General features: G+C 38.3%; 1 protein-coding gene across 2 annotated transcripts in view; it reads right to left on the bottom strand.

Moving 5' to 3' along the window:
- FBXO11 (F-box protein 11) overlaps positions 1-27,170 on the bottom strand; it is a 77,615-nt gene that overhangs the window by 1,363 nt on the left and 49,082 nt on the right. For both annotated transcript variants that reach the window (XM_069799939.1, XM_069799940.1), the window contains exons 8-22: positions 22,775-22,881; positions 22,565-22,676; positions 17,381-17,487; positions 17,158-17,295; positions 6,997-7,214; positions 6,590-6,675; positions 6,413-6,507; positions 5,202-5,324; positions 5,014-5,099; positions 4,584-4,660; positions 4,329-4,472; positions 3,284-3,394; positions 2,008-2,115; positions 541-649; positions 48-146 (exon numbers count right to left, since the gene is read on the bottom strand). In XM_069799939.1, the coding sequence (XP_069656040.1) occupies positions 48-146; positions 541-649; positions 2,008-2,115; positions 3,284-3,394; positions 4,329-4,472; positions 4,584-4,660; positions 5,014-5,099; positions 5,202-5,324; positions 6,413-6,507; positions 6,590-6,675; positions 6,997-7,214; positions 17,158-17,295; positions 17,381-17,487; positions 22,565-22,676; positions 22,775-22,881 (1,720 nt within the window). The remainder of the gene's footprint in view (positions 1-47; positions 147-540; positions 650-2,007; positions 2,116-3,283; positions 3,395-4,328; positions 4,473-4,583; positions 4,661-5,013; positions 5,100-5,201; positions 5,325-6,412; positions 6,508-6,589; positions 6,676-6,996; positions 7,215-17,157; positions 17,296-17,380; positions 17,488-22,564; positions 22,677-22,774; positions 22,882-27,170) is intronic.

Genomic DNA, 27,170 nt, shown 5'->3' with positions numbered 1-27,170 from the left:
TTTACTCGCATTGTCATAATTGCTAAACATACTTGGTTGAAACGTACCTATCATGTCTAATGAATTCTACGTCATGTCCTTGATGGCACTTCTTAATGCAGTTCACACATATGGCATTACGGTCTGTGGTGTTACAGGTGTGACATCTGAAGTAAAATGCATCATGTTAGGCAGGAACCAAACACTGATGAGCTGAGTAAAGGGCTGGGGGCGGGTGTAGGGGCAGAACAGCACTAAAAGGTTGTGCATTGGACTAAAACCTGAGAATTTTACATGAGCTTGGATTTCATGGCATGCTTCTGTTGCTTGTTTTGAAAAAGCAGTTCTGCTGTTTAATCCCTTAGGCTCAGGTTCACAGCAACAAGTAAATTCAGTAACAGTAAATTCAAGACAATGGGAACTTGTTTAATCCTCTTCTGTTACAGTTGAGGAAGTGTACACATTTGTGTGTTAACAGATGGCAACTGTTTTAGGGGTCTTGCTAGAAGAGAAATTGCGTTTATTTGAAAACCTTACTGTAGGTGACAGAAAACCCGTTACCTGTAGAAGTCGTGCATCGGATAGCTGGTGTAACTTGAAATCTTATATAGACACTGGCCTCTACTGACCGCTTTTTCTATGGCATCTTGATTGTTCATTATTTTGTTATCTGTTGGGGGGGGGGGGGGGGGGGGAAACAAAAAAAGCCGAGAACTAATCACACCTGGATCAATGACTTTTTTTTTCTTGAGGTGTTAAATCAGAGCCCCCTCCCCCTTAAGAGCTAAACCCATTAGGAACTGTTAGTTCTATGCCTGCATTTTAGTCTTGGCATTCATGCCTATCAAATCCCAATGCCAGATGACGAAGGCAGTTGCCCAGACAGTGCAGTGCACTCCTCAGACCAGAAAGACTGTTCCTCTTTGCATGCACACGTACCTGATAAACCTTCATTTAAATACTCTTTGTGAACTGCTTTGTGAATAAATGGTTATAGGAAGAAGCCTTGGTATCAGGCTTAAGTTTTCTGTTGAGAAGTCTGAAACCCAAATGTTGGAAAGCCTCTTGTCTACCACAAGGACTTTTACCCAGCCCTTAGAAAGCAGAAAAGCATGGCTTTTCCCCCAGAGGAGTTTACAAATAAGGCACTTTCCACCACAATGGAAGTGGGAATTAGGTCTGCCCACCTCCAGCATTTAAAAGATGTGTCCAAGGCACAGTGAATTTGATAATCCTCTCTTGTTACTCAGCTACTACGTTTTCTGTCAAGTCCCAAAGTGCACCTCAAACTAGTTCTGTCCACTCTCAGTAGCATCACAGCACGGACTGATGCAGTCAGTAAGCCCAGGAGCTGTGAAGCAGGGAGCCAGAGCTTGTGTTTTAAGTGGTGCAAAGAATATACAGGAAAAGCCATAACAAGTACAGCCAAGCAGGTAAAAGCTCTGCAAACTGAACCTTTTTCTTCTAAAATAACCTCCTGTGGAGCTGTCTGGCATTCAAACCATCACTCCAATCTCCTCCAAGAGGATCTTGTCTCATGTGCACTTCCCCACTATACATGGGAATTTTATATATGTAAACTGTTCCTAATTTCTGAAAAAAGTGTTTTGGGATTATGAATATTCATGCTTTTAGATCCTCAAAGCCACATAGGCATGTTTCTTTACTGGACACTTGTTTTCAGATATGTGACAAAAGACTTTCCACTATACTAACTTAGAACTGGAATTTGAGGTGGGCCAAAGACCAGTAACCAGTTTGGAAACAATTTTGACACAGAAGAGCTAATAACAGAATTTTAATATGATAGCAAAACCTTAAGTTACCTTTGAAAGTGTCTGGCTGTCTAAAAATCTAAGATAGCTTAGCTTGGCTTATTACCTTCAGCTGAAACTCTTCATTACAACTCAGCCTAAGGCAATACCAAATCTGAGCCAAAAATGGAAAAAATGGTACAATAAACCCAAAACCCAGCACCAAATAAAAACCGCAAAAGTGAACAAACAACCAACGAGGGCTCAGGCTCACCTTTCATCGTGACATTGACACCAGACGCTAGAAATAAACCTCCAAAGCGGTTGTTGAAAATCTGATTGCCTTCTAATGTTGCAGTTGCATGATTTGTTATTTCAATACCTTTATTGGGTCAGGGGAACAAAGAAGAGAAAAGAAAGTGGGAAAGTTAAATCCTTAGTGACCGTGCATTTGTACCTCTCTCATGATCCATAGTTTGTTCATTCTTTTTAAACCATCATAAACTCAGGGGGAAAAAAAGGAAAATGACACAGCTAGAAATTGCACTGTAATTTGCTATAAAACTGAGGTTCAAATACTTCTGGTGAATCCTTTCAAAGAGCTACAGCTGACATGCATGGCTTCTGGTAGTAACAATACACTACTAGTTTATCTGGTAATAAAATGGTGCTATGATCCTGTATTTTCAGGGGGGATATGATTTTTGGGTGCTTAAAGCTGTCATCTTCACATATATTTGGAAGTTTTTGTGCACATACCTTACCCTTTTTAAAATAGCTTTTTAAAAAAGTTCTCAAGATGGGCACCTAAAATTCATTTCTTTAAATCTTAGCTTTTATCAGTAACCCATGTCTTCCAAGTCATTTGTCCAGGACTGCTCTTGACAGCAACCTATCCTTCCCCCCCACCACACTGAAACAACACCTTTAGAGGCTCTTCTCAGAAAACTTGCTTCTTCTGAAAGAAAGATGGGAGAAAACTCAAGAATGTAATTTTAGTTGAAATGGAATGGAATGCAAGATGTATAGAACTGTGATCATTAAAACAGTAAGTTGCACAAAAATCACTAGCAATCATTCTTCATCTCTTCTGGAGCAGGAAATGCTCATTTTAGTAACTTTTCAAGCTTGTTCAACTTGAGATGCAATAGAAACCTCTTTAAAGTATACATTTGCTCTGTTTTCTAGGTTTTAAAGCAGTGATGAAATATTCAAACCAGCATCCAGCAGATAACTATAAATATGTCCTAGACAACTTTATCAATTACTTCTAAAATAATGAAAAAGTATTTCACAGAAAAATGAGAAGGCAGAATATGTGTTGTTTCTCAACACATATCTTCAATTCCAGAGACTGCTGTAAAGATAATTCTGGCTACAATTCTGAATTCTCAAATGATTTCTAGAATATACTGAAGGATATCCCAATCTCTGTTAAAATGTCTAAATACCATGGGGTAAAGAAACTCAAGAGTTAGCTTTGTGAAGAGCTTACTCTAAGCTCCAACACTTCAAAATTTGATTTTTGTTTTGATTTAAACACCACAAACCTGCAGCAAATCCATCGAATATTCTATTTTTCCTTAGCACAGGGTGGCTATTGGTGCTGATAAGAACACCAGCTTGAGCATTCCTGAAGATATCATTCTCTTCCAGAAGACCTATGACAGACCAACAAACATGACATTCGAGCTTGTTAACATTTCCTTACCTGTAACCATTCTGTGAAATATTTTCAAAACATCTCACGTATCATCATCCTGCTAATTCCCTTCATTTGAGGCATACCCACCAATAGCACTGAAGTTAGTGATAAAAGTTTAAAGTAATTCTCAGTATATAATCATGTAAGTGTATTTTTTCAGTGTACAGAATAGAATTTGGGATCGCATACACCATTACAGAAAACTCCATTTTATTTTTGAGGAAACACTAAGTCTTTTCATTTTCCAAATTTTTCTTCAATTTTTCTAACATCTTTCTGTTCTTGTCTTCTAAAACCAGCAGCCTGCCAAAGCAAAGCTTAACTTGCATTTTTGTTATTGCAGGACAGGATTACTTTAAAATGCTTAACTTAAAATTAAAGCTCATTCACTGCAAGTGATTATCTACAAAATATCAGAAGCTGATACCGGGACACAGAACAGTCAGGGGATTTCAGAGGAGGACCACTTCTAAATTTACAAGTATACCAGAGATTCCTTAAAGATCTGTCATTTTTTCCCCCTAAACCTTTGACACAAGCAGAACCTGAACTGTTCAGATACATGATTTTGGCTACATGACTTGAATTCAATACCATCTTTCAGTCAAATGGCAAAGCTTACAAAAGCCGATGGGATAAAAGGACTGTCTTAAGCAGCAATCTAACAGTCGTCTTGGATGAGATTAATAACCTCTCTGCCTCCCACGGATTTCAGTATTACTGATGTAATTAAGGCTAAAAAGCATCAGTGTACGTTTGTTATAACTATTTTATTACTTCAGAAGACAAGAGCTAGGTTTCTAAAGAGCACTTTAAAAAGGACACTGCTTAATCTGAAATTAAACTCTTATCCAGAATATTCAGTATAGGCCAGTAAGGGAAAAAACTACCTCTTCCCCCATTAAATATACAGATGCCTCCATCTCTTCCATCATGGATTTTATTTCTTCTTAGTGTAGGATTACTGTCTGTTTTAATCCATACACCAGCCATTGCATTATCAAAAATTTCATTGTCTTCTATAAATCCAAGCCCTAAAATTGAAGGAAGGGTGGAAAAAAATAAAATCAAAAGGGATAATAAATGGGAAGAGATAATATTGCAGAATATAAACAATTCTGGATAAATGTGAAAAGCAAACCTACCAGAATTATAGACAAGAATACCACCATTCTGACCACCCCAGATCTTGTTGCGTCTGATTTTGGGGTTGCTTCCAGTTCTGGAGAGAAACGCAAGCAAAGAAGTAATTTAAAACATTTTACTATCTCCCAAGGCCAAACGCTTAAAACACCTCTGCAGAAACGCCCCATAGATCTCATTGCTTAAGAATCTTGCTAAATACAGTTATTTCCAAACATACAAACATATTTTAGTTTTACAGACTTCTAGTCAATATCCAGGCTATATTGGTAATAACTTACTCTTGTAAGGTGAAGCAGAGGACATTCAGACATACTGGATTTCAAAAAAAAAGTTATTTTTAGAAACAAATTTACAAGAGCAGTTAAAAAGACACAAAAGAGCAGAAACCAAGCTACCTCTGTTTTGACATAAAATGAGAATATGTTTTACCTTATTTGAACCCCTGAGTACATGTGATTATAGATGTCATTGTCTTCTAACACGCCATGTCCATTGTCATAAAAATAAACTCCAACCTAACACATCAAGAATTAAATTATTAGTTCCAAAGTAATGAAGTATAAAACCACAGAACTTTTAACTCTGTGGCCCTCTTGTAACCACAGAGCAAAACTCACCTGTTTCCCACTGTGTATTCTGTTTCTCCTCAAGACTGGAGTGCTCCCTGTTGTCACCCAGACTCCAGCCAAGGTATTGCTGTAAACTTCATTTTCCTCAATCACACCTTGTCCTTTTTCATGCTAAATGCAAGACAATTTAAGAGTTGAGAAAACCTGCTAACTGCCAATACTGTTCTTCTGGCTGTACCCATCCCTCCCCAACATGGCTTCTTAACTGTAGCAAAGTAATTCTTTTCTATTTGAGTACATGTTTTCATTTTTTTTTTCCTCCAAATAACAGTACATCATGATTTTGAATGTTTGCCAGGAAATGAAGAACACTCTGCATGCAAATCGTTATATTTCAAGGCTCTGCAGTAGTATTTGCAAATGTCTGCTAGCTGTAGGTAGAAAAGGTACCTCCCCAGTGCCATGCAATCAGATGAAAGTTGTGGTACCTGGCACTTAAACCTACACCCAGCCCTGTCCACCAGACTGACAAAAAATTGGCATGTCTCTTAAGATAACTATCTTTACCAAGTGTTTGGGCTTGAAAGTAAAGCAACAGTATTCTTGGTCAAGGTAAGCTGTTCTGGTTGCATTTACAGAATGAGTAGATGAAGCTGCACACTTGCAGCATTAGCTGAACCTTAAGTAACTTTTGGCAGAAAAAATACACAAATATTTCTCAAAATCTGGTATTGCTTAAGGGAACCTGACAGCTCTTTCAGTTCAATTAGCAGAGCCCTTGCATACGCTGGAAATTGCGCTTTATTCCTCACTTTTACAATACACGACCGTACAGCAATTGCAATGTATATCATCCTGAAGGCAAAAAAAAAAAATATTTTCTGAGGTTAGTGGTAAACACATTACACTCAAAAAAAGCTGAACAGACTTCTAGGGGTTTTTTTGTTTTTTTTTTTAAATAATGACAAACTACTATGAAAACTAAGCCTTTAAAAAGCTTTTAACCAAGAAACGGTGAAATTCTGTCATCTATCCCATTTTAAATTTTTTACTCTGTAATAGAAATAATTTAGTGACATTCGTAAGAGCCCTTATCTTTAAAATACCAGCACCAGGTTCAGTCTATTACAATTAACCTAGTTTATAACGTAAGAAATTCAGTCATTTTAAGTACAATCAAACATTTTGCGGAGTACCCTTTTCCAATGTTTGTAAGAACAGAAAACAACTCTGTATGCCTGTTTGTAGCTAATACTTACTACATAAATTCCACCATGTTGACCATCATGGATCTTATTGTGTCGAACTATGGGACAGCTGTTTGTTCGAATCTGTATTCCCGCTAATGCGTTACCTGTTAACAAAAAGTGTTATTTAATACAACCTACATACTCATTTTTCTCAGAATTCAAGATGCAATAAGCAAATTAACTTACCATAAATGTCATTTCCTTCAATAAGGCCTCTTCCATCACCAAAGATATAAACACCACCTTGATTCCCATTAAAAATTGCATTGCCCCTAAGAAACAAAAACATCCATCCACATTATGAAATTATTATAATACACTGTACAATACTATACATGTATGTAGTGTCTAGGACTGTACAATATTCAGATTTAAAATAGTGAATTTAGGTTCTGTCACTTTGAGAAACACATACTTCCAAGTACACATGCAAGTTAAAAATGCAGTTCAACAGAACACAGACAGCAATTTCATTTTTACATATACAGGAGTATTTACAGTTCATCATAAATAAATGAAATAAAATTGCAATTTTGCCATCCCCCTCAAAACTCTTCTTCTAAGTAGTAAAACATCAATGAGGAAAACGATACCTTATTGTTGGGTCGCTGTTTGAGGTAATCCAAACACCTGCAAAATTGTTTGCATAGATTTTGTTCTCTATGAATTGTCCTCTTCCTTTTTCATGAACATAGATTCCTCCAGTCTGGCCGTGATGGATTTCACACCGAACTACTGTAGGATTGGCATATGCTTTCACTTCAAAACCTGCTATCCTGTTTCTATGTATGTTGCAGCTTTCAAAATAACCCTTAAGACACAAAACATGCAGTTTCCTGTAAGAGTCCTTTTTAAGATGAAGGCTATTCCTTACCCTCCCACCCTTCTAAATACAATCCTCATGCAAGTACTTACATAGTTAATTAAAACAGCTATTGCCACTATAGTATTTTATTTGGGGAAAAAAATTATGTTTCAAAGACATTGTGTTTGCATTGATAATTTATTACTGCCCATGAAATGCCAAGAAAAAATGGCAACTCTGGGTATAGCACCTCAAAGAGGACTGAAAATCAGGTTTCCTTAGCAGCAACTAAGGCTCAGACTCCTTTCAAGACCATGAAGGTGACAGATCTAATATAAAAAGGACAATGCTATGGAGAAGACTACCTACTTATTTTGAGACCCAGAACCATATATATTTGGTAAGAATATGATTTATTTCGGAAGAAGCATCCTAAATTTCTTTGAAATAAGTGGGCAGAATAAATACATATGGATGTGGGAGATGAGTAATTTTTCCAGGGCTGGATTGGTCTGAGTGGCCAAGTGGTAAACTTTCCCCCTCTCTTCTTTTTTTAAATGGTATACACTTCCATTCAGACACAGCAATAGTAGTAGTAGGCCTACAACAAAACTGTATTTAAACAAATGCTTTATAAGCAGCATAGCTATGGGGGGAAAAAAAAAAGAAAAAAAGACACCAGACATTCCACAAAGCCATCCCAGGTATGCTCCTTCTGCTGTGCCAACAAGCACTCGTGTAGCAGCACAATGAACTGGTCCATCTGAAAATTCATCTGGCAAAATGGTTGTTTTCAGCCCAGTGACTTCTCTGATTCTAGTTCATTCCAGGGCCATGCAAAGTAACTGTGTCAGTCCTTTCAGAGCATTTTTTAGAACATTTCGATACTAAAATTCAACCTATTCTTTGAGGTGAACTTTAATGGTATTATATGCCCATTTTGCCCAACTAAAAGAACAGAAACAAAAGAACTGAAACAGAGGAAGCATCTCTTATTGGAGATGGTAGATAATCGCCCAGTGATTTGTTTTAGTTTGTGGATGGCTTGGATGCAAGCTCTTGAAAGCTCAAGACTATCTCCAGCGGGCAGCTGCGGAGGGCAAGACTAACACCAGAGCACACGACATTCAGAGCAGTACTCTGCTGCTGACGAACAACCAAAATTGCACTGTCCATTACAGCCAAGAACACACGGTCGAAAGATAACGTGAACCAATCTTAGTTCTGTCTTTTCTCCTAGATGTCTGTGTCTCTCTGCTCTGCAAAGCCATCAATAGTATAAACAATCTATATGATTCCAGCTATGGTTTTAGCAGTATCAGTCCTCATCATGCAAATGTTTACCTCTTTAGCGAACCGATAACATGTATATAGGTAAAACATCTGACCCAAAAGGAAAGAGGCTGGACCTTCGCGGATCTTTGTCACCATCACAGGCACCTCGTCCAAATACTGTTTTTCCTGTAGCCATTTAAGTCTCACTAATCATGAGACTTGTCTGACTTGCGAACTACAAAAAAGCACAATTCCTCCTACTGCTCAGTGTAACTGGATTCCAGTGTTTGTACTCACATGACCTACTACCATGAGCACCTCAGTCCTAGAGTTTCTACTACCTACCACATGGAAATTACTCAAGTTACTGCCAACCTATGTAGAAAGCACTCTGTTCCACTGTTGTATTACTTGTGTGCTATGAATTGCTAAGGGACTTCATCAAACATATTTTGATTACAAAAAAGTAGAAATACATATGGTTCAACAAGGAACTCAAGACAGCATGTACTTCTCCCTAGTCTGATGACTGCAGCCAGGAAAGGAGCTGCATTGATTAAACATCTCCAAAAAAGTACTATCAGTGTGCACAGCTTGGCTCCCCAGCCCCCTCTGGGTGACAATTAAGTCAAATGGAAAAAGCCTACTTTCTGTCAATATTCAGAATATATTTTTTTCAAGGATTTAGAATTGGATTTCTTCAGAGTGAGCCAAGATGTTTTCAGAGTTCTCAAGGAAGCTACACACTAACAGACAAGGGAATCTAAAGATCTCCTCAGAAATACGCTTTCATGCCAACAGGCAGTCTTTGGGACTTCTTATCCCCAAAGGAACCACCTTTTTCCCTCATTTTCACTTAAAATGAAGCCCTCAGAGAAACTTAAATAAGATGATGATTTGGTATAAAGTAAAACTTAATCCTCTTAACGGAATACATAATTTCAATTTAAATATTACTATACATGTTCTGGTATCTTATTTACTTCACACATCATCTTCCTGTTGAGTGCCAAATATGTTGCGACTACAGCAAGATGAAGGAAAAGAGGTATTTCAGAGGCGCTTCATCGCAGCCATTTCAGATGCCATGTAGAAGTTGCAAACAAGCAGAGCCTTTATGTGGTCAGCAATATCTTTGCAAGCTTCAGCAAGCACTGTTATTTAATAGTAAGGCAATTCTGGTACAAATACTTTTAATTCTTGAAAACAGTACCATATACTGTGTAACTTTTAAACTTGCTTGGAAATGAAGTGAAAGAGAAGGCCCCTTCACTTCTGCTCGTGTCCCAGTGTATCTACATAATATGCAACTTCAGAGAGGAACAGAAGAGGTACCTGTAGATTAATTGTACTGTGCCTACTATGTCCGAGAATACCATAACATCACTTGACAGCAGAGTAGAAGTGTAATTTCTTCAAAAAGTAGAAAATGGAGCCTTCAAAATGATTGCTCATCTACCTTCTTGAAAAAAGTAGGACCAATGATTCAGAAGAAACTAAGATTTTGCTGTAAGCCAATGTGAAGGAAGTGCTCCCTCAAAACGGGGAGAAGAAAAAAAAAATCTATATCTCAGATTCCTTTATAAGGATGACTGCTAGGTCAGAAAGTCAAGGCTTTCTGCTAGGTTAGATCCTCTATCATTCAATATTCATAAAGAGAAACTGTATTAAAAAGCCCAGTCTACCTCAAGCAGAGTTAGCTTAAGCTGAACTGCTGACTTTGAGCCGATGCAGTTAAACCCAGTGTATTTCTGCACTTGTTGAGACTGTGTCTGAACACCACCTGCGTGCACAATTATTAAGCTGAATTCAGTTAAATCAACAGAATTGCTGTTTGTCAGAAACGCGTGTTCTTCCACAGTCCTGAGCAACCACCTCATTCCCAAACTCCCTATTTTCTATGCGGTTCTCTGTTGAAACCAACAACTTCTTTGGCCCAAATTCACCCCCTAGGGAGAAGGGCTAAACTCCTCTCAAGTCTTTAAGATGGCCCCAGGCAATCCTTTCTATCTTTTCCAGCTACTACAGCCGCTCCCCTTCAAAAGGCATTGTTGTGCCTTTGAATTATATCCTCTCAAAGACGCCTTCCCTTTTATTTTTTTTGAAAATTTTTTTTAAAGTGATGAACTTCTGGATCCCAAGAAATGACATATGGGATCAGACAACATTTTCTTCTTGGGAAGTTAACGAATATTTTGTTAACAAGGAAACAGATCATTTAACTCCATACTTAGAAATGCTATTATGCATAGGGCCCACTAACACTGTTTGCAAACCCAAAGCTTACTGCCAGCTCCGTGTATAACCAGTAATACCATTAGAAACAGCCTGCTCCTTTCTTACCACTTCTGTCTAACAGCACACACGGGCTGCCCAACCTGCAGCTCTTAAGCTCCGTCCAGCTGTCGGGCAGCTCAAGCCCCAGATCCTTTACGGATACTCTGCCAGGCGGCTATTAAGGTCAGGAAGGTCAATACTCCTCCTCCGCATAGAGGGATTGCAAGCATTATATTGCCTCTGCCTCCTTCTAAGAATTATTTTCAAGTGTGCTGAGTATTTTATGTGTGTTTCGTGATGGTTTCTGGTTGTAATTCATTGACTAGCAGTAGAAGAACCTGGAGGATGCAGCACCTGGCAGTGCCAGGATTGCTTAGTAAGAAAAAGAGGCCCCTGTGATTAGTAAGGAAGAAGGAATAAAGGATGCATGTGCAAAAAAAATTAAAATATTACACAAAAATATGAAGTGTAAGGAGACCCAAAATACCTTAGCAGTAGCTTTCTGCTTGAAAAATCCTAAATATTAAAAAGTAGCTCTGTACACCAAATTTATTTAAAATACCATGCAAAACATTAGCTGTGGGCACAAGATGACAGCTACAGTGACAGAAAGCATGGGCAAGAACACACCGCTGCAGCCTGTTAAGATCTGAGCAGAGAAGGTTATCACAAACAGACAGACACCACAGTAATGGTAACGTTGATGTTTCCACATACTACTTAGTGTACAGAAAAAGTTGATGTGATGACAAAGAAGGGTTCCTGTGCAGCTGGACAAGCTCAGATGACTTTTTACGTCAAGAATAACTCAGTAATTGAACTTGGATTGGTTTTGTTTTCTGCATTTTATCTAGTCTAACAAATACTGCTTTGAAATGCATTAGAGTTAAAACTTGTAACTGAGGGGATTTTGTTCACTGCTTTACTTCTCAGAGGAATCTTTTCCTCAGGTATTTCTAAAATGGCCTTTTTTCTTTCTCTGTCTCAAAGATCATAGTATTACAGAAACGCAGAGGTATTTCATGTTATTGTTTAACTGTGCAAGCTTTAACACTTCCTAAATATTTACTGACACTTGTATCCCCAACAGGGTAAAAAAACCAAACCAAACCAAACAAAACCCAAACAACCCAGGAGACCAAGATAGAAAGAAACAAACTGCTAAAGAGTATCTGACTCTATCAACTTAATTAAATAGCAATAATAAGTGTGACTGACAGCATAATAAATATGTTTACGAAAATTTGCCTCCCGAAGCCTGGAATGGTCTTTATTTGAGCTGGTGGATTTTATAAAAATCCAAATGCAGCATAAAGAAAACCACATTCAAGATGCAAAACAAACCCTTTATTTTTAGTGCATAGGAAAAATTTGCTATTGCAGCAAAAGGCCAACTGAGTTTTTATGTAGTCTGTAGAGAAACTGGCATAAGTTTAATTTATATTTTTTTGGACTTTATATACACACTTCTTCAAAATTATCTAATTTCTAGTATTTAAAAGACTGAACTGCCAACTAGTCACAATCACCCAAATTAGATACACAGTACTATGCTCTTCTTCCATCAAAAAGAAAAAAACAACCAATAGTGCTACGTTTCTCATTTGGGAGCAATGAAAATGAAGACTGTTATGCCTAGATCTCAGCTTTAAGTGATAAAATTATGCTTATTCTTACAGTAAATCAGAACTTCTCTGTTGTTTGCATACAACTACTAAATATAATTTATGACAAATATCTGGTAATTCATCTCACGCAACTGGCAAGAGAGGTCAGCGTAAGGCACTGAGGGCTGCCAATGCCATGCTGCATTTTTAATGCCAGCTTGTTAAACATTTGGCACAAGCACTAAGGCAAGCATCAGAATATTGCCAGTTTAAAAATAAGAGGTTAAGTTTCTACAAGTATCAAAACACAAAGAACAGTCTGAGAGCATGAAACTAAAAAACAAAGCACTCTTGAACCTTTCAGAGCCAGTACTCCAGCACAGAAACCCACGGGAAAAGAATGTGTAGGGTAGGAATTCAGGACTGGAATGTACTTATCCCACTTCAGTCACAAGCAATTAAGAAAAAAAAAAACAACCAACCAACCAAACAAAAAAAACCCCACACCCAAAAACAACAGAAGGGAAGCAAGAAGTTAACATAGCAAATCCATTAATTTGTTTAGATATGTAGGATTTGTATCTGAAAGATACCATGTCACTAAAAGAATATGTAAATATTGCCAATGCTGTCATTTCATCAACTCTATCACTAGCATGATACAGAAAAGAGGACTTTGAGATGGAGGGGACATCTTTAAAAGGAGTTTATGACTAAGAAAGATTTCAATAATATTTGCAGCTGAGATAAATATTATTCAAGTTCTCTTTAGTGTGCTAGTGTTTCCTTTAAAGAAACAAACAAATTATTTCTATTCCATTTTGCTTGTGATATCACACTGATCACAGCATTGGAACAAGCATTCTGCTGGTAAGAAAACAGATCAAATACATTTTTATTTAACATGAATCAAGTGAATTCAGTCTGGCTTTTTAATTTTTTAAATATTTCAATACTAATATATTTAATATTTATACTTCAGTACCTAAACAAAAAGCAGCTCCTAGCCAGACTTTCCAATTAACCCTCAAGCCTACATACAGACATCTCCCCTCCAGGAGTTATTGAAGCACTCTCCTTTACCAGCTTTTCTATAGCTGAAATCACTTTATTATGGGTTTCCAAGCCTGTTTAAGTCGTGAAGGGATATATGGATATATGTATTCACTGAGGTGGATTAGGAGTGCTTATACAACATGTTAATACAGCTTAAAGGAGGCAGTGGCAGCATCCAAACAATGAGATAATATAAAACAAAGACATAACATCTTAAGTTTGCCACCACTCTTTGCAAAATGGCCAAAAACCTACATCTCTAGAAAATATAAAATGATGAAAGAAATCTGTCAGAAGGCTGCCAGAAGGGCATTCTTCTGGGCTGGTATAATCTTGCTCAACACAGAACAAATATGCTCCTTAGGACGTAACTACGAGTGGAGAAGAGGCACCTAACAGCGGAATCCCACGTTTGACCTTCCACTGGCAAGAAGATTTTATGCCAGCAGCAAAAATAAAAGCACTCTGTGACCTGTTTACCTTCCACTGAGACCAGGAAGCTGCAACTAGTACTACATTGCTCCTTTACCCCTACCTCCCCAGCAACTCGGGTGGAAAGGAGAAAGGCCTCCCTAATTTCTATCCACAGTGTATTTTCTGCTAATACTATTTCCAGACTGCCAACACTCATCAAGAACCTGACCAGATCTGGGTTAGAACTAAAGCAATAAGTACTTACAAGGGAAGGAAGATATCCTAACAAAGGGAAAAGAGATCCACAATTCAGTGAGCCTAAAAACACCCAGTCAGGGATCAAAATATCAATTTTCAAAAACCAGCTGCTTCTCTTCTTCCTCTTACCCATGATAAAACTACATGGGTTTTTTTTCTGAAAGCTTGCTATGTTATGTATTAGCTATAATTGCATTAATCATTCATCAAAATTATGGAAATTTATTTCCCCAAAGAAATGTCATATTACAAGAGATTATTATTTTATTCAACAGGCATCTGATACCTAGCCAACAGTCCCCCAACACATAACACACAGGGAAGAAAATCCTCACGTAGAACTTCAGTAGCAAAGCTAAAGCAATTTAGTACCTGAATTGATAAACATTTTATTTAGGAATAAGATTATTTTTAAATGGTGGACTATAGCTTCCTTCAAGCAAGCATCGAATGAGTCTAAGTTAAAAATGAATGTCTACTGTAGTTAGATCTCTGAACATACTCAGTTGGGGGGGCAGGAGGGGAAGGTGACAGCAAGGTGAAACACGAGGGATACAGAAGGAACAGTGGATCCAAAGGTCAGAAGATAAAGTGAGAAAATGGAAATGAAGTAACAGAGGTCCGGTCTACATCCAAGCAATGTCTGCAAAGGTGTGACTTGGGACTCATCTTTCTCAGCTAGTCAAAGCCATTAGTGTCTAAAGCTTGCGTTTTTACAAGTCTTTTTTACAAGTATTATTTGTCTTTCTGTGGGACTAAGTAAGATCTACCAGCAAAACTACTACTTAGGTAATAAAAGACATTTACTTACGAAGAACATCGTGGATATAACATACCAGGTCTAATTATGGTTTCTTGCCAAAGAACAGGCCTAGCATATATTTAGCCATAGGTAGGCAAGAAGTGTGTCAGGTAGTAAGGCTAGGAACAAAACGTATGGAGGGGAATATGCACTAGTATCCCAGAGTATGTGAAACGTGCACTGGTTTGGCTGACCTCATTCTTCAGCAGCATTCTGAAATCAAGCCTGTTACAGTGAGGTTTTCATTACAGCAGCAGCACAGCACCACAGAAGAGGTTCCTATTTATCTACAGCACCTTTAAAAATGCAACCCCCAAAGCAACTGACTATATAGTTTATTACTCCCTGTCACCAAAGTTATAGGCAATCCATATGTCAGCAACCTCCATCTGGACATTGAGCCATGAACCACTACCCTCTGGATGCGACCATCCAGCCAATTCCTTATCCACCAAACAGTCCACCCATCAAATCTGTATCTCTTCAATTTAGAGAGAAGGGTGTTGTGGGGAACCATGTCAAAGGCATTACAGAAGTCCGGACATATGCCATCCATAGCTCTTCCCTTGTCCACTGACATAGTCACTCCATCATAGAAGGCCAGTAGGCTGGCCAGGCAGGACTTGCCATTGGTGAAGCCGTGCTGGCTGTCTCAAATCACCTCCCTGTCCTCCACGTGCCTTAGCATAGCCTCTAGGAGGATCCGTTCCATGATCTTCCCAGGCACAGAGGTGAGGCTGACAGGTTGGTAGCTCCCAGGGTCCTCCTTTCTACCTTTTTAAAAATGGGTGCAATGCTTCCCTTCCTCCAGTCACCAGGGACTTCACCTGAGTGCCATGACTTTTCAAGTATTATCATGGAGAGTGGCTTGGCAACTACATCAGCCAATTCCCTCAGGGCTCTGGGATGCACCTTGTCAGGTCCCATAGACTTCTGTATGTTCAGGTGCCTCAGGTGGTCATGAACCCGATCTTCTCCTACAGTGGGAGGGACTTTGCTCTTCCAGTCCCTGTCTTGCCGGCCATCCGCTCAAGAGGTATGGGAAGAGAGACTGACTGCCAGTGAAGACTGAGGCAAAAAACTGGCGTACCTCAGCCTTCTCCTCATCTGCTGTTACCAGTTTGCCAGTCTTGCTCATTGGGGGAGTACACTTTCTTTGACCTTCTGTTTCCAGCTGACATACCTGTAGAAGCCCTTCTTGCTATTCTTTGCATCCCTTGCCAAGTTCAGCTCCATCTGCGCCTTGGCCTTCCTGACCCCATCCCTACAGAACTGGGCAGTGTCCCGATACTCTTCCCAGGATACCTGTCCCTCCTTCCACTGCCTGTGCATTTCCTTCTTGCCCTTTAGTTTGACCAGCAAGTCTCAACTCAGCCATGCTGGTCTCTTGCCTTCCTTTCCTGATTTCTTACACCTGAGGATCGAGAGCTCCTGCACTGTGGAAAGCATCCTTAAAGACCTGCCATTTTAAAAGTGACTAGAAGAAAAGTGCTCATTTTGCCAGCTGGGTGGGGGGAATTGGGACTTTGTCATTCAAGCAGGAAAAACAATGATGTGGAACTGTTTGGAAGACATGCAGAATATTTTTGCTAAAACAAATCAGCAAATAATCATCTTTTATTTCAGTGGCAAAAATCCATTCTGTTTATTTCAAGGGCTATGCAAGCTCATTACTTGCTACTTTACACGTACATGGAAGTTACCACCTTCATCCATAGAAACAAACATTTTTATGAAAGAGGGCCTGAATTCTGAAATTAAATTCTGTGTTAAAAATCCACAACTAACTCCATGCTAGAAAAGTCCTCTTCCTAGAGAAGCTAGGGATGTACCCTGTTTCAGAGATTTAACATTAAAATAAGACTAAGTCTCCACAGAGCATTTTATTTCACTTTTACACCTTCCAGCACCTTATTTTTTTGTTCTGTTTCAAAGGAAAAAGAACGAAGTGATAGCGTAAATGTAAGCCTACCATTTACATCCTATTTCAAGAGGTATTTTGTCACTGCAACATAATTCAATATAACAGGCTGCCAATCAACCGTAAAAAGCTTGCTTAAACCTCTTTCAGCTAGAATTGTCTCTAATGCGAAGTTGCCCACGAAAGGGCAAGAGAAGAACAGTAGGCATATTTTAAGATACCTGTTCACATGTAAAAGCATGGGTTTGTTTAAGCATTTCTTCAATGGTAGGCAAAATTTGAAGACTTCAGCTTTGCAACATCTATTTTTCTTTCTTCAAAAGAAAACATATACGTTACCATGCCATGGTCAAAAGTGAAAACGCCGACATCACGTCCATGGTGAATGTGATTCCGTCTGATAATGGGATTTCCATGGTTTTTAACCCAAATCCCTGCTAGCGCATTATTGGAGATCTCATTGTCCTCATATATTCCCTGGTAAATAAAAATGTAAATTAAGACAGGAATCAAGAATAGTAAAAAATTTTATCAAAGTAAAGAAATTGATATCGAAAAATACCTGTGCATGGTCTGTAATATAAAGTCCAACATTTTCACAGTCGCTGATGTTACAGTGTTTAATAGTAGGACAAGCTCCCTGGCCACTAACACATACTGCAGAGCCAACTGGAAGAAAACAGTACAGTTACCATAGCTTCAAAGCAGAGAGTATTTATAAATAGTCTGGCAGTGCTTTTGCAAGAAAAGTTAGCATAAACTGATATTTAAAAAAGATCTGGCGTGCACAGTGCCAAAGCACTGCAAGCCACAGGCAGAAAAACACTAATGTCATCATTTTGCAGATGCAAAAAACTGAGGTAGGAGTTGCTTTAAAAATCACTCTGCCAAGGTTACACAGCTGCATATGATTGCCAGAATAGACAATAGTTTATATAATAATTCATGCTTATGAAAGTTCTCACTCATTTATTTTCCTATGTTAGGCCGACTGTATACTGACTGTTTATAACAAAGGACAACAGAAATATAATAAAATTCTATGTTAATTACTGCCTTATTTTACTCCCCTTTAAACTTTCATAACCCAGTACTTCAAAGAGCCCAAACAAATAATAATTTTGTAGCATACCAAGACACACGTCTAACTAAAGATGAGCAGGAGACAAACAGCACAATCTCAAGTACAGAACTACACATCAGAAACCAACAGGTCTCTTCCCAGCTGAATTACAAAGCTCCCTGCCACAGCTCCTTGGATGATTTCAGCTACCATACCATTACCCAAACCCCAAACTCTTCTCAGGCAACTAGAACTCAAACTGCTCAGGACTTTGTCAAATCAGCTCAATTCCCTGAACTCCATAAAGTATGAAAACATGAAATCCTGTGGCCGCTAAAAATCAACGGCAGATTCACAGTGATTTCAGAAAGGTAAGACCTCATCTCAGGGTATCTGGCCTACATAATGCACACCTTCCCTGCAATTAAACGCCACTAAATAAGCAAGCCAGTACATGCTCTGCAAGTACTCATATTAGCTTCTAGCAGAGTACCACAAAGACTATACTTTAATAATTCACAGACTCATTTACAGAGCCTTTTTTTTAAAAAAAACCTAAAGAAATTATTTTGATTGTCTAGTCTGACCTTATGAATAATACAGGCTATAATAATTCCCTGAATTAATTCCTGCTTCAATTCTAGTAGCAGGAACTTCAGCACATATCTTTTAGAAACACATTTAATTTTGATTTGAATATTTCCAACAACTGAGAAACCACAGGCAGCTTGTTAGCTGGTTACAGAGTTGTTATCCTGTTAATTTACACTTTAATTGCTCATCTGAACTCCTCCAGCTTTAGCACCCAGTTACTGGTGCTCTTTATACCAGTGTATGCCATACCCAACGCGTGCACATATTTAGCGCAAGCAACTGACTCCTTCAGCCTTCTCCTTGATAAAGCAACGAATTGCAGTCAGTATGTTTTTCGCCACAACTGAGCTTTTCTGCTTTATCTTTTAGGACTTTTCACTGAACTGTTTCTAAATTTTCAACATGTTGCTATGGACACCAGGAAAGAGCACTTTATTCTGAAGCAGGACTAAGCAGAGGCATAATACAGTTTCTCTACTTCTGCTCAATATTCCCACAGGTGTAACGAAGGATCACATCAGTTCTTTTGGCCACTCAACTACAGCAGGGCTCATATTTAGCTGTTTACCCACAATGACTCTTTAAGCTTTTCCCAGCAATCAAGCTTCCCAGGAGAGAGGTTTAATCACTTCAAACTAGGAACAAAAACAAGTTGTGTGTATAAATTCATACTTGTCCACCCTATATGAATGTTGTTCGAGAGCCTACCTTCCAAAAAGGACAGAGCAACCCATCCTCCTTGTTATTTATAATATCTTAAGTCTGTCATCTACAAGTCTCATCTATATGCATTTACTTTCTTCTCTGCAAGTCATTGATAAAGTGGCTTAAAGTCAAGAAGTCATCTTTGAAATAGCCACAAAAAAAGCCATTTATAATTACCCTGAAAGTTACTTTTCATCTATTTAATGTATGCACTGGGATTCTGTAAAATTCTAATCTTTTAAGGCACTACATGTTGAAGTCAAATATTTTTCAAGGATCTGTGTAATTATACTGGGACTGCTACCTTCTTTTTGTCAAAGAAAGTCATCAAAAATGCTAACAGTGTGATGCAACCATTATAACTTTCTGTAAATACACATTAATTTGCTCCAACCATAAATTTTAAATTCTTGATTGACCCTGCATTTACTATCTCATTATTCTACCCAGGATCAATAGGCATTACTACTTGCTATACTTCATCCTGTTTAGTCTCCCCAGTGCTGCCCCCCCCCCCCCCCCCCCCCGGACATATACCATCTCACCCAGGTTTCAAGTTACTGTTGATACTTAATAGGAGCCCAGAAGATATCTTGGCCAGTTCTTTTTAAACTCCTACATGATTTTAGAATGTCTATTTTTACAGCTGTTTAACCTCATCCACAGTTACCGTCAAGAGTGGAATGTATTTCATTATCCCTTTAGGGTATGAGCACATTTATCATTCTTGCCTATTCTCATTAAATATGGAACAAAAATTACACAACATTTTGCTATTCAAATTCTTCCATTCTATGATGGATCAGCATCACTGCTAAAACTCTTTTTGCTCCCCAAGTTAAGACACAAGCACTGTCTCTTCCAGACAGATGTTACATCTTGTCTTGTTTATCAAGTTCTTTTGGGGAGGTAGGGGGCTATTTTCTTGGGGTGTATTTTGGAAGGGGGTCCCCACAGTATCCTGCAATGTTTCCTATTTATATTAATTGCTAATAACTTCTCAGTTCTTGTATTTCATAATTGCTTTCACTTCCCTTCCCTCTACCTCTTTTGGTGATACTGAGGAACTGTGGATTTTTGGGAACCCAGTGTGATGTTCTAAAAGCATACCTCTATCACATTTTGCTTATTTAAATGAAAGCAGTCTTTATTCTGACTCACTTCACTGGACTTCATTATTGATTGTGTGAAATTGGTCCTTTTAGAGTACCAAGCCCATGTATCACTGGTTTAGGCTTTATTTTGTTTATTCAGAATATAATGATTACACACACTTAAGCAATACTTAAAAAAAGGCACATTACCATCCACTACTTTTATCTATCAAGGTGAGGACTAATACAGATTTCCTCTACAATGAATGCAATAGAACCTCTAGACTCAGGATCTTGCCACTCATTTAAGCTTTATTTAAAAATATTTCAAAGATGCTTTGGACTGGCAGCAAAATACCTCCAGCTTAAATCACTCGCACTTACATAGCTCCCATCTTTACATATTACATAACATTAAGAACTTTACACATGACATAATGTAGAAATATGCTTTAATGCAATTAGGAGACCTACAGAAAGGTTATCAAGCATGTGCTAGGAAAGATTTTGAATGCTTATGGATCAATATTTCAGAGATGTCACTGACTTGGAAACACTAAATGCCTTTTCTGGCAGACTGCCATTCTTCCTCCCTTTTTACACACACTCAGTGCTTCCTGAGTAGGTTATAGCAAGGCTTGGTAGGATTAAAAAAGTGAATAAAAAATTAATAATCAGTAAGTGATGGTAGTACAGCCTACACACAGCCTCCAAAATTCACCAGAAATTTTAACTTTAGAGAAGAGAAGCGACAGTTCAATGCAGCAAACATTCAGAAATCCAGGGTATTGAAGAGGGCAAAAGTCCAAAATTCTCAGAAATAGTCTTCCATAATGAAAACTGGTCATGAAAAAAATTAACAAAGCTTAATTTTAATATACAAATTTTCACAACAACATCAAGACCTACTAGCCTATCTATAAGCACATGTTTCAACATGAAGCCATGCAGCTCTTCAAACTGCTTTTATAACCAAGCTGAATGTGGTCCAAGAAACAAATCTAATTCCTCTCATTTGTTATAAGGGTCCAGAACAAATTTTCTTCATATACTTCAATTTCCTAGTATTTAGCATTAAACAAAGAAATCAAGATACTGAGAGCAGCTAGCTGTCCTTTGTTCCTCTTTTTTCATTTTTAACACTTCCACATATTAGCTGATATGTCTCCAATAAAACAGATGGTGATGCGAAGCATTGAGCTGCCTTGACCAAAAGTGAGGTAGTGTTTTATAGCCTGAAACCTCCAAGAAAGAGCATATCTTCCTTTACAAGGCACAGACAAGGAACCCTTCCACTGTTCTTATTACAGTTCCCTGCAGAATTCCCTCCTCCATAGTTCGTACCAGAAAAATGTAGTTTTTATATCTAGTTGAAGATCTCCTTGTTTCCTTGCCTTTATTTTGAGCTAGGCAACCTTTATGTACAGCCTGCTGTGTAGATCCATTCTATTCCACTAGCTGAGCTTAGGTATATAAAGTTCATATTGCCATTTCCATGCAAAGACTCTGTATCTTAATTCTCCTGTACCATTTCTGACACTCTAATTCATCTGTGTTCGAACACGTTAAACTTGCCATTTCTTGTGTCTAGTGATTGCAAACTGCCATGTCCTCCTGCCCATGACTGTGAACTGCCATCCAGCCTGCCTCTCACTTCCACTGCCTCTGACCCTTTCTTTCCTGAGTCTAGACTACCAATGTTTCCCAAATCAGGCAGTATAAATTCCTTATTAACTCTGATGGTGAAATGAGTCTAACTTTCCACACACTGTGTTTCTCCTGCCTGTATAGCTAGGAACTCATACATTGAGTATGTCAAATCATTCCACTCTTGACAGGAAAGTGAACTTAGCTTAGCAGTTACAGCTCATGACTGTTTTAATGCCAATCCCAATACTGCATGTTGCAACGAACCTAATGTAAAAATCCCATGTGTGCCCCCTTCAAATGCCATCTCCTGCCAGCTACAACTATATATACCAAAACCAGGTAAGTTTATATAAAGTACCACTCTTCAGGTTTTAAACTAACTGTCCCGAGAATTCAAACTAATTCAAATGGAGGACCAAGTATACATTATCACAAAGGTCTTGGACACAAAGAAGTCACTGTAATAATACCATTTCAAGGCAAATAAGGCTTGCAGACCTGTATTAAACATCTGCATCAGAAATTGAAATATGCCAATAGCGATCATCATCAATTTGTGTGCTGGCTGCTTCCATGTGCCCTGGTTAGTTTAGTAACTTTAAACACAGGTTTAATTTCAAACAATAAAAAGCCCACTAACCCGTACAAGTACTTCGAATAATACAGTGATCTATAATTGGACTGCAGTTCACGGTAATCTCTAAGCAGTGGTGTGCATTGTGGTGCTGAGCAGATTTGTCATCAGGGTTGAACTGAAAAAGGAAGACAACACAGAAATGTAGTATTTATTTAATTGCTCAGGCATTAAAATGAAATTATTAAAAGCTCTGCTGAAGTTTGAGATTCTTACCCTGATTGTCATATATCCAACATAGGCATCTTCAGAACCCTCCATAAAAACGAAGGTGGAATCTCTAGTGTTTTCTATTATAACTTTATCTGCTACTTTTCCAGGTGCTGTAAAGAAGACATTTATTAAGTCTTAGTTTATGCTACTGAAAAAAACCCCATCCTCAGAAAACTTACATAATTCTATTCAAAGCAACAAAGGAAAAGGAACACCATTCTTGGCACATAGTCTTCATGTCAGAAGAATCTTAAAACAGAAAGTTTCAAAGACAACAAAGAAACTAGCCTTTAACCAAGACAATCTTGCACCAATTTAATATCTAGTACCATAAGAAAAATCTTCTCTTGTACAGAGCTAGTTTTTGACTACTACTTATTATGAACTGAATTAACAGTTTAAACATGGATACCAGTCCAGAGGCACTGTAATTCTGTTACTAAGTACAATTTATTTTGGTATTCTAAACCCTTTTATTAAAGGTAAATACATACATTCCATCACTAATTTGAACCAATTTAAATGACTACTTAGCAATCTGCTCACGACCTATGAGTGACCTTCCCACACTTCTCAAGTGTAAGATTCAGTTTTGAATTGCTACCTTCATGATTCTTTAGAAGAAAATTTTATAAAATTAGACTGAACTATACTTCTGAAAGTATGTACAGAAGGTTTCAAAATGGTTCATTTGCAAGTTCCAATAATCTGCAATTTGATTTCCTGTGTTAACAGCAAGGCTAGCTCTACTCTTTATCCTTAATCCAAAGGAAGGAAATGTTTACATCGGTATGGCAACAGCCAGCAGAGGGAGCACAAGTTAACAACAGTCTTACACTGGTATAAATTCAATGATACTCATTCACAAGCAAAATAGTTTGTCTGATTCAAAACTGCACATTAAATATGCAAGCCAAAAGAAGCCTTCCTCAATACACAAAATGTAAATGTGGAAGTTTCACATATTATAGCAGGTAACTTATCTGATAGCCATTTCAAACCATTCCCAATTTGAGACACACAAACGTGACCAGATATTTGCCCTAAATTCTGTATTTTATTGAAGAGCCTACGCCCAGGATTTCTCACGAGCGGATCTTTTTCTGTTGTCTGTTGACACTAGTACAGACAAGTGGTATGTCTTGTTCTTTATCACTCAGGCAGAAAGGTGCCAGGCAGAATGAAGCAACATTTACATCATTATCCAGCTTGTTCTCACTATCTAAAAGCTAGATCTCTGCTTTCATTACTGCAGAGGTGCAAATATTTTAAGGTAGTCTAGCTTTTCTTCATACCATTATCCACTTAGTACTAGATAACAAGTAAGAGAGGCTTTGATGAGGATTTGTGTTATCATACAAAATATCTTTCTGTGGCCTGGTAACATTTCTATACGTTCACCATAGTGCAAATGCACTGGGATATACACATCAGTATACTTCAGCATCTGAGAAGGAATGGCACCACAGTATTGCAGGTGAACCAAAAGCAGAAAATAAATGGAGCCCTTAAAAGGAAATAAGAGAGCCATAAATTATTAACAGAATTGTGTTCCCTCTTAGGGGGACAAGGAAAAATGGCACTTTACATTGGATGCTCTTAAACACTGTCACACAAAGCAGACAGATTTGTGGAACTGTGCTTGGAGGCGTTTGCCATGCACCTGGATGACGTTCTCTACAGACAAGTCCTTCCTCTTAGCACGAGTTACTTTACAGGTCTCTGAGTTTCAGAGGTCCCAGAACGCCCATTATGGAACATGCCAATTAGTAAGACCACTGCATTTAGATCCCCCCCAGGAAAAGGCTGAAGAGGGAAGGAGACTTGCTCAAGCACTGGCTTAATTCTAAATGCATCAAAGAAATTCTCTGCAACATCCTACTGAATCTTTGCAAAAGAATTATTCAGAGAAATATCTACATTGCAGCTTTTGGCTTAGACCACTTTAGAAGAGAGGAACCAGTATAAGAAAGGGAAAAGAAAGAAAAGGGCCACTAATTTCATAATCAAGCAAAACCTAACTCCCAAGAAGTCTATTTGCTGAAGTCTAAGGGAGTCATGTTCCAGGGGATCAGAATTCACACTCAGTGTAAGGACCAAGATGAAACCATTGAGAAATAATTTAACAGAAAGCCTACGATCAGGGACTGCCTAAAGAATTAAAAATTAACTGAATGTTGCCTCAGAACTCTTTTATTCTTCAAAAGGAATAAAACAATTTCACTTTTCAGTGCATTATTAGAAAAATAACTAGATCCTGCAGGAAATAACTGTGACCCTGTTCAACTGTATCAGGCAAAAAATGCAGAGGTCCTTTTAGATCTTGCAGTCTGTAAAATCTACAGCAAAGAACACAGCTCTAAACTAGTCTAAAATATAATTTTCAATTCAAAGATGCAGAACAGGTATTTAAAGAAGAATTCAGGCATGTGAAGGTTCTCTTGCACTCAAAAGTAAAAAAATACCTTATTATGACAGTCTTAACCATTTTAGATTTTTCTACTTATTGTTTTTACTAATTTTCTTCTTGATTGGAAAAATCCTTTGATAATCCTTTTTTCCACTTTCTTGCACATTATTTAAGTCAAATGGAAAATAAAGGGAAAAAACAAAAGTTGTATCTCCTAAAATACAGAAAACACACATATTCAGTGAAGATTCTCAGGTCAGGACACATGTCTGTACAACTGCTGAAACTCAGCTATTAAGATGAGAAACTTTGTGTCTTGAGTAAGATGAGCGCTCCACGGAAGGCTTGCATTCCTGCAGTCATCTGACACCCCCTCCCCAACCCTTGGAAAATAGAATTCTTTTAAGAAATTCATAGGTATTTCTGTCCACTGAACCAGATGCATCAATCTCCTTACAGGACCTCTACTCTTACTTCTTACTTGACAGTTCAGATAATCCACAGTACTAGTAATACCTCCGAAAGCTTCCTTCTGAACCCAACTCCTTTCCCTAGATTTAAGGAAATAAATAACCCCAAAATTAAACAGAACAACAAATCTAGAATACCAGGCATCATTCTGTAAGAACATTTTGCTTATATGAGAAAGCAGAAGCTTCTTGAAAGCTCGAGGTATGTAAAACTGCCTTTCTAATAATGTTGTGCTTCTTCAGAAGTCAGCAGAAGAAACCATTAAAGAAATTTGAGTAGAACTGCGGAGAGATTTGGTGCTGCCTTAATCCTACCATTCTGAAAAGCATGCCAGACTGAACAGAGAAGAGGTAGTTCTCCAAGGCTTAGTGGTTCACTTTAATTTGTTTTCTTTTCCAGACAAATGAAAACTGACTCCCTCTACAATGTCACTCACCATTCAGTGGAGAAAGTCTGAGGAAGTGAAGAGTCAGCAGTGCCAGAAACTGAAATATAAATACATCTAGCATTTCTGGATTCCTCTTGGAGGTTTTGTTCCCCAAGACAGCTATTCTGTTACAAAAATACACAATGCAGATCCCTTGCTTTTAAAGAACTGTAGTTAAGATAACTGTTTTTCTGAATAACTTGGGTTAATTCCAGTGGAAGGGAACGCAGAGGGCCTTTCAAAACTTAAAAGGAGCCAGAGAACATGCAGAAGTTTAACCAGATATCAAAGACGTCGGTTCAAGTTTCATGAAGTAATTGAGAAATTTCATATCTTAGGACAGTGCTGATCCAGTTTCTTCTGGATTTTAAACACTCTACGAATATGACCTCCCCTATTTGTACTGGCATCTATTACTGTCATCCCATATCTGAAACAGAAGCCGGGGGTATTTTGTTATTTGTCTAAGGCCACGTCTGCACTAACAAGCACTGCAGCATAAGAGTGGCACTAGAGTGAAATAGTGCTGAGGATCAGACATCCACACCACATGCATTGCAGGACAGGGAGGGCAGAAGAGACTGTGACTTTGGACTAGTCCTAGCGTGGTCCCTCTGAACGTACACTGACTACTAGAGTGCAATAACAGTATTCCAGGAACATGTCTCTTAGATTAGTCTCATCCAAAAGGAATCTAGTTTGCACTCCAAAACCTCTCCACAACACAAACCAAAGCACTGTAAGAGGGGATGTTCAGGACGTTAGCTTCAGAAGTGTACTCAGGAACTGACAAACTAACATACTAACGCAGCTGCATCTCGCAGATCTGCAGGGACAAGTTTTAAGACTAACACTGGAACAATCTAACTGCATTGCTCAAAACTGTTCTCACTGCCAGGGCTGCAAAACTCAGGCAAGAAGTGCCAGAATAGGCTCACTCTAGAACAAAATGGTTGGTATGCAGAACAGATAGATACCTGAAAAGAGGGGACTTTTCAAAACAAACAAAACCCAAACAACAACCACCCACTCCCTACCCCCCCAAACAAAAGCATACAACGACAACAAACACCACAACAACAACGAAAAAC

Source organism: Haliaeetus albicilla, chromosome 13 (genome assembly GCF_947461875.1).
Source record: "Haliaeetus albicilla chromosome 13, bHalAlb1.1, whole genome shotgun sequence".
In the NCBI taxonomy this organism is placed as follows: domain Eukaryota; kingdom Metazoa; phylum Chordata; class Aves; order Accipitriformes; family Accipitridae; genus Haliaeetus; species Haliaeetus albicilla.
This window is presented reverse-complemented; position numbering and strand designations above follow the sequence as displayed.